Genomic DNA, 3,914 nt, shown 5'->3' with positions numbered 1-3,914 from the left:
GTTATTATTGTGGTTATCTTAGCACTTCATCATGGATTCCTTGGGTGAAATTCCCAGTTTTACACTTCACATGTGACATAGAGAAATTCTTCATTGATCTCCACCTTTTCTTAAATGCACTTTGTCCAAACAGAATAAATGTCATTTACACACTTAACCATAATTTGATTTTCATTGGAAAATTGATCATTTTCAGTGTTATGGAATAATTTAACCATTGATTTTAGACTGTAAAGAGACGGCACTGCACAGAGCTCCACGACCACCAGTCAATCAATCAACCTCTCTCTGCCCAGGGATGGAGGCTTGAAGACGGGGTAGATGGAGAGACATAAGCCTAGCAGAAAATGACTTTCGCCTACTTTATCAAACCATGTATTTATATCGGTAAATAATCATAACGCATCATAACTGTAAAGCAAAAATATGTATTGGAATCCAGCACCAGTGGGAACTGACACCACTGCTCTCTCTGTAGAGAGCAGTGGTCCCTCTCTGTAGCATTCATAGAAGTCTTTCTTTCACACAGCAAAATAATATCATTTAACTAACCTCCTTTAAAGCTTTTTATAATTATAGTTATTTAAAACTTTTATTTCACCAAAATCTTGCCACTCTTTTTCAATCCAGTGTGATAATTGAAGTCTGACATGTGCCTATCAGAGTGAAATTAACGTTTGTTTTTAGTTTTTTTTAGGTGTCCCCATATAGTAATGAAAATATAATATTGTAGGTGACGGCTGTCGGCAGAAGTACACTGGGCTTCAAAGAGGGACAGACAGAGGAGGGAGCACTGTGAAAGACCATAAAAACAGGACAGCTGGGGGCCGGGGGTACTGAAATAGCACTGACACCTCAGTCTTTTTCTCTACCATTTTGACAATTCGACAACCCTATGCCTTCTAGATGCCCCCATATGGCTCACACTCCTTTTTTTTAACCCCACAGCTTGCTGGGCTGCAGGACACCTGTGAAGTGTGAACAGCCAAAATAAAGCCTGGTGATCAATTGCATCTGATCATCATTTAAGCTTATGTTCAGACTGGTAGTCCAAATCCAATATACGGCCAACAGTATTGGAATCAGATTGGTTTTTATCTGTCTTAAGTTTGAACAGCAAAAAAAACATGTGAAAACTGGTTTTGCTAATCAGATTTTAACCACATTCCACAACGGTTTCAAATGCGATTCAAATCAGATTTCTAAAGATGTGTCTCAGTCTGCACACTAAAGCCTAATTTATACTTTGTCATAAGTGTTGCTCACCAAAAATAGCCTGTATATAGGGTATGCGTGTGACATCATCATCATACCCGGAAGTTATGCAGGAACTCCTACCGAGTTGCACAAAACTACTTCCTGGCCTTGACAGCCCATACTTTCAAACATAAAAGTCCTATCTGATTGCATTAAACAACGTTAAACAACGATAAACTCACTTTGCCGCTCGAATCGATTTGCCACTCAATTTATGCATGCACATACCTTCTAGTCTAGTCTATACTGTAAGCTCACAACACATCACATTGTGTTGATGTATTACTATCGAATGACAACAATAAATTATAGCATTATTACTCACACCTGTTATCTCTTTAGCACAGAATACATTGTCAGAATAAACAAATATGATCACTTGCAAACAACTGTGGACAGATCAGTCCTAAAGATAGTTGTTCAGAAATGAATTGCGTTTGTTTGCAGTCTGAACAAAATAAATACCCAAATACAGTTTAAGTTTGATTGTAAATAAACTTCTTGAGTTGCTGTAGTTTTCTCCACTAATACAAGGCGCCATTTGCAGTTCAATTCGATGTTTTTCCATGCAACTCTTATGAACTAATCAATAACTAGTGATTAGGAACCAAGTCAGTGGAACATGAGAACATGGAACATTTATTGACTTAATGAACGCAAGTAAATAAAATTAAGATATTAGAAACCTTTCAAATCTAAAAAATATATACAAATATATAGCATTTATGTATTTAACATTAGGATTTCAACCTTTTAAAGTTGGCATGAAAGCTTGGGACATTGGCCATATTATATTGCATCATGTTTCTACTGATCAACCAAAATCAATCAAATTTTCTTCCTCAACAACTTCTGCTCCATGTCCCTTTTTAAGCCTCTCCGCTATGAGTTGTTTTACTTCCCTTCCAAATTCTTCATGCAGTTTACCAAAGTCCTCCATAGTTTCTGATCCAACCACAGACCAATCCCCCTGGGGTGGGGAGGGACCAATAACAGGCACCACATTTGCATTTCTCTTGGGCCATAGTTTGGGTGACCTTTTACTGGCTGTCTTTGAGGAAATGGGTGGAGCATGAAGCATTTGTAGGGAGCCAACGCAGGGTGCTGTGGCCACTCCTGGTCCTGGGTTCTGCAGCAGTGTTGACATGCCTGGGCTCAACCAAGTCATAGAATGTGGTACTTGCTGTGTGCTGCCACTCGGCATGACTGGACTCCCAGACAGACCACTGGTGGAAATTATAAGGGCCTCTGTGGAATCAATGAGGACAAAGGTATATAGAGAGAATTGAAATAAAAGACGAGGGAGAGTGCTGGGATCACTTTCACACAGAAGCCGAAGCTTGCTGGGGAGCAGGTGTTATTAATACCACAACATAGCTGCTTTGAGTTGAATACACTGTGTGCAAATGGCAATTGGTTGCTTAAATGGTAAACAAGGCTAGTGGGCTTCAAGCAGCTCCCTGCTCTGCAGAACAAAGAACATTCTGTCACCCACAGCCTGCATCTGTCACATGCCAAACAACACGACACCCCCCTCTCGCTCCTCTCTCTCACTCACCTCTGTACTGTTTTTCCATGTCCATCAAAAGCAGGGCTAGATAGCTGTGGCTAGTGGTCAGCAGTGCTTTGATCCAGCTCTCCTGGCTGTCCTGGTCCTCAGCAGAGAGCTTGTAGGTGCGCAGGCCTGAATCGCTCCACACCAGGGAGAAGGCAAACTGCTCCTCGGACTCACACAGCTGGACGGTGCAGCCCTCCAGAACAATGACTCCGATGAGGTCACGGTCAGCGGGCCGGTCCTTGTAGAAGAGGAGGTTCCCCTTCAGGATAAACCAGCGCTTCTGATAAGAAGTGTTTCTTTCACCCTGGCACAAAAAAAAAAAAACATGTTTACGACATAAAGGCCTCCATTGCTCAAGTTCTTTCACAACGGGTTTGAACTTTGATGATGAAAGCAGAATAATGGCAGTGTCATGGTAGCTACGTAAGTGAATGGGAAGTCCCTGGCAGTCAAAATGACACAAGCAATCTTTATAATCTTAATACTTGGTCACAAACCAACTATTTTACAAGAACAATATTGATGTAACTAGAGATTAGACAAATTAGCTATATTTTATATACACAGAATAATAAGTAATGAGCAAAAGTCCTGATGCGACATTTCCTGGTTTTAATGCGGTCGGTCCCTCAGAGCTCAAAGAGCTGCCTGAAACTTTCTGGAGTGGGTGGAGCCTAGTGCGCGTTCATGTGTTTGGGGCCAGACCTTACCAAACTGCAATACCTTCTTTCGGCCACTATGTCCATTTCGCCTCAGGGTTTCCTCTGGGTGCCTTCTCTATTCATGTATACTCTAAGGGCACGCCCTATGAAATCAAGCCTCGCCCTCGTTTTTGCGTCATGAACAACTGCAATACGACCTGGAAACCGTGGTTACAGGGTAAAAAAAGTTTTGCCTTTATTGCTGCCCGCCTCACCCCCCTCTCTCATACACACAGACGCACGCACGCACACACATATCGCAACTTAATTGCAAGCAGTTGTCACTGTGTGTCACAGGCGTAGGGTCCATTGGGCCACGGGCCCAGTCAATTTAGAGCTGGCCCAGTTTAACTTCGAGCCTTGTGCATCCATTTCTGGTTATTAAACCACAGCATGCA

General features: G+C 41.9%; 1 protein-coding gene across 1 annotated transcript; it reads right to left on the bottom strand.

Moving 5' to 3' along the window:
- Positions 1-521: 521 nt before the first annotated feature.
- Positions 522-3,561, bottom strand: LOC310858008 (sesquipedalian-1-like; the record flags this gene model as incomplete). The annotated part of the gene is made up of 3 exons (XM_083764055.1): positions 522-2,505; positions 2,816-3,119; positions 3,526-3,561. The coding sequence occupies 3 exons, from the start codon at positions 3,559-3,561 to the stop codon at positions 2,072-2,074; spliced, it is 774 nt and encodes a 257-aa protein (XP_083620181.1). The 3' UTR covers positions 522-2,071.
- Positions 3,562-3,914: the final 353 nt, after the last annotated feature.

This window comes from Protomyctophum parallelum (genome assembly GCF_964188405.1).
Source record: "Protomyctophum parallelum genome assembly, chromosome: 4".
NCBI classification, from domain to species: Eukaryota; Metazoa; Chordata; class Actinopteri; order Myctophiformes; family Myctophidae; genus Protomyctophum; species Protomyctophum parallelum.
This window is presented reverse-complemented; position numbering and strand designations above follow the sequence as displayed.